At 44.3% G+C, this 2,500-nt stretch overlaps 1 protein-coding gene across 1 annotated transcript in view; it reads left to right on the forward strand.

The window, feature by feature from the left end:
* Positions 1-2,500, forward strand: part of myo15ab (myosin XVAb) — a gene marked incomplete at its 5' end in the record, with an annotated part of 125,721 nt that overhangs the window by 47,499 nt on the left and 75,722 nt on the right. The window contains 1 exon segment of the mRNA XM_076279044.1: positions 2,337-2,500. This exon segment is cut by the window's right edge and continues 107 nt beyond it. Within this exon segment, the coding sequence (XP_076135159.1) occupies positions 2,337-2,500 (164 nt within the window).

Here is a 2,500-nt window from a genome sequence, read left to right on the forward strand (position 1 = left end):
TGGTGAAAAAAAATAAAGTGCCAGGGGTTTGCTTTTGCGCGGTTTGCTGCAAGAAAATTGTTTATGGATGCAATAGGAAAACGTTTTAGCACGCCAACAATCAGAAGACCGCCATTAGGTTAACTCATTGAATGCCAAGCTGTTTTCGGAAGCTTTGTCCTAGAGTGCCAGCAATCTAGACCATTGTTGATTGTTGATTTTTGTACAGCCACAGCATATTCTGTGTTATAGCTATGAACACATACAATGGCTGCAAACCGTGTATTTCTACACGCCTCTGTTCCTAAGAAATCCCAAGCTAAACAGTGGCTAGTTTTCATCAAAATCGCTGTTTTTTTCTAGAAATGGAGATATAACGTCTTTCATGAAATATGAAGTGTTGCCTGTAAACTTTCCGGGAAGTGATTAGCGAGACCTGGCGAGACTGCCACCTAGTGATAGACCCACGAAAATGGCCTGGTTTTGAGCTGACGTGCAAGTGTCACTGATTCGACTCAAAGCGGCAACCGAGTTATGATAAAATGTTCAGATAAAATGTCCAGATTGTGCGTTTTCATGAGTTTTCGATCGTCATATATTTCATTTCCATTCATCACAGAGTTCCCAAAATCACATATAAGGTGTGGTAGAGTGTCTAGTTTTGTAATTAAAAAAAAAGCTAAAAACGCAATATGACGTTTTTGGCACTCAACGCATGGGAAGGAAAAACGTAATATTACGTTTTTGGCACTCAATGACTTAACGTTCGTGCACTTCAGGACATGTTCCCTACCTGGTGCAACTAGCCACCACGACAGAGGTAGGCTACGTTTATCTATGGTTGACCTACTCAGAAAGTAGGCTACGCATGTTCTTTCATAGCGCAACACGACCTGTCCCTCACCATATCGCAACCTCTTGTCAACCTTATACAATCTGTTGCTGAAGACAAAAGCGCCCTCTCCAGATTATCGTTATCAGATGTGCAGACCTCCTATATGAGCACACACAGTATTGCTGCTCATTGGAAAACTGAGTTGTCTGTAAAACTCAAAATTACCATGTTTTCATTAAATGCGGATGAGGCAACAAATGGAAATCTGAACAATATCTAGACTGTTCTGATTTGTTACTTTGATGAGGAAATGAGAAGTCTTTCAAACTTGATTTTATAGATTTTACTTGGTGTTGAATTGCATATTAACAAGAAAAAAAATCTCTCCTTTAAACACTTTTGGCCTGAAATAATTAAATAAGAGTGTCAGTTAAAGCCTTGTTACAATATTGCTGCAGTAGAAAAGAAGAACATCAATGGCTAATCAGCAATGGTCAGGGATGGTATTGAAATATTGTTTTGTTCATCAGGAAAACTCAATCTCAATCAAGAACACTCTCAATTCGCCTTATTCACATGGCGGCCATTGACGGCTAAAACGAGGCTACAGGGTACACAAACCATAGGATTGTTATGTGCTATGCATTTACCTTAATTATATAGTAAGTGTACCCTGTAGCCTCGTTTTGGTTTAAACAATGGCCGCCATGTGAATAAGGCGAATACTCCCTTTACTTTGCTGTTTGCATCTTTTTGTACATTAAAAAACAATAGGTTTTCTCTTAGGTAGATAAGAACAACGTATGACTTATGGCCTGAAAAAAGTTCAGTCAAACGATTTTTTTCACTTTAATCCCTGTGTGTGTGTGTGTGTGTGTGTGTGTGTGTGTGTGTGTCCACAGGCATGTCATTCCTCTGTCCTGTCCAATCATGGAGTGTGTGTGTGTGTGTGTGTGTGTGTGTCCACAGGCATGTCGTTCCTCTGTCCTGTCCAATCATGGAGTGTGTGTGTGTGTGTGTGTGTGTGTGTGTGTGTGTGTGTGTGTCCACACAGGCATGTCGTTCCTCTGTCCTGTCCAGTCATGGAGTGTGTGTGTGTGTGTGTGTCCCCACAGGCATGTCGTTCCTCTGTCCTGTCCAGTCATGGAGTGTGTGTGTGTGTGTGTCCACAGGCATGTCGTTCCTCTGTCCTGTCGAGTCATGGAGTGTGTGTGTGTGTGTGTGTGTGTCCCCACAGGCATGTCGTTCCTCTGTCCTGTCCAGTCATGGAGTGTGTGTGTGTGTGTGTGTGTGTGTGTGTGTGTGTGTCCCCACAGGCATGTCGTTCCTCTGTCCTGTCCAGTCATGGAGTGTGTGTGTGTGTGTGTGTGTGTGTGTGTGTGTGTGTGTGTGTGTGTGTGTGTGTGTGTCCACAGGCATGTCGTTCCTCTGTCCTGTCCAGTCATGGAGTGTGTGTGTGTGTGTGTGTGTGTGTGTGTGTGTGTGTGTGTGTGTGTGTGTGTGTGTGTGTGTGTGTCCACAGGCATGTCGTTCCTCTGTCCTGTCCAGTCATGGAGTGCGGGGGAGGAGCTTGCAGGGTCGGTCCTGGAGCACAGAGGCGTGTCATTGTCCAGCGGCCGTTCTGGTTGGTCACTGCGGCTGCAGGAGGCGGGACATTGGGCGGAGCTTGGTGGCCATGACTACGTG

This window comes from Alosa pseudoharengus, unplaced genomic scaffold, assembly GCF_046254945.1.
Source record: "Alosa pseudoharengus isolate Yale_2024_CS ecotype anadromous, Long Island Sound unplaced genomic scaffold, YU_APseudo_1.1 YU_APseudo_1.1_scf_1, whole genome shotgun sequence".
NCBI classification, from domain to species: domain Eukaryota; kingdom Metazoa; phylum Chordata; class Actinopteri; order Clupeiformes; family Clupeidae; genus Alosa; species Alosa pseudoharengus.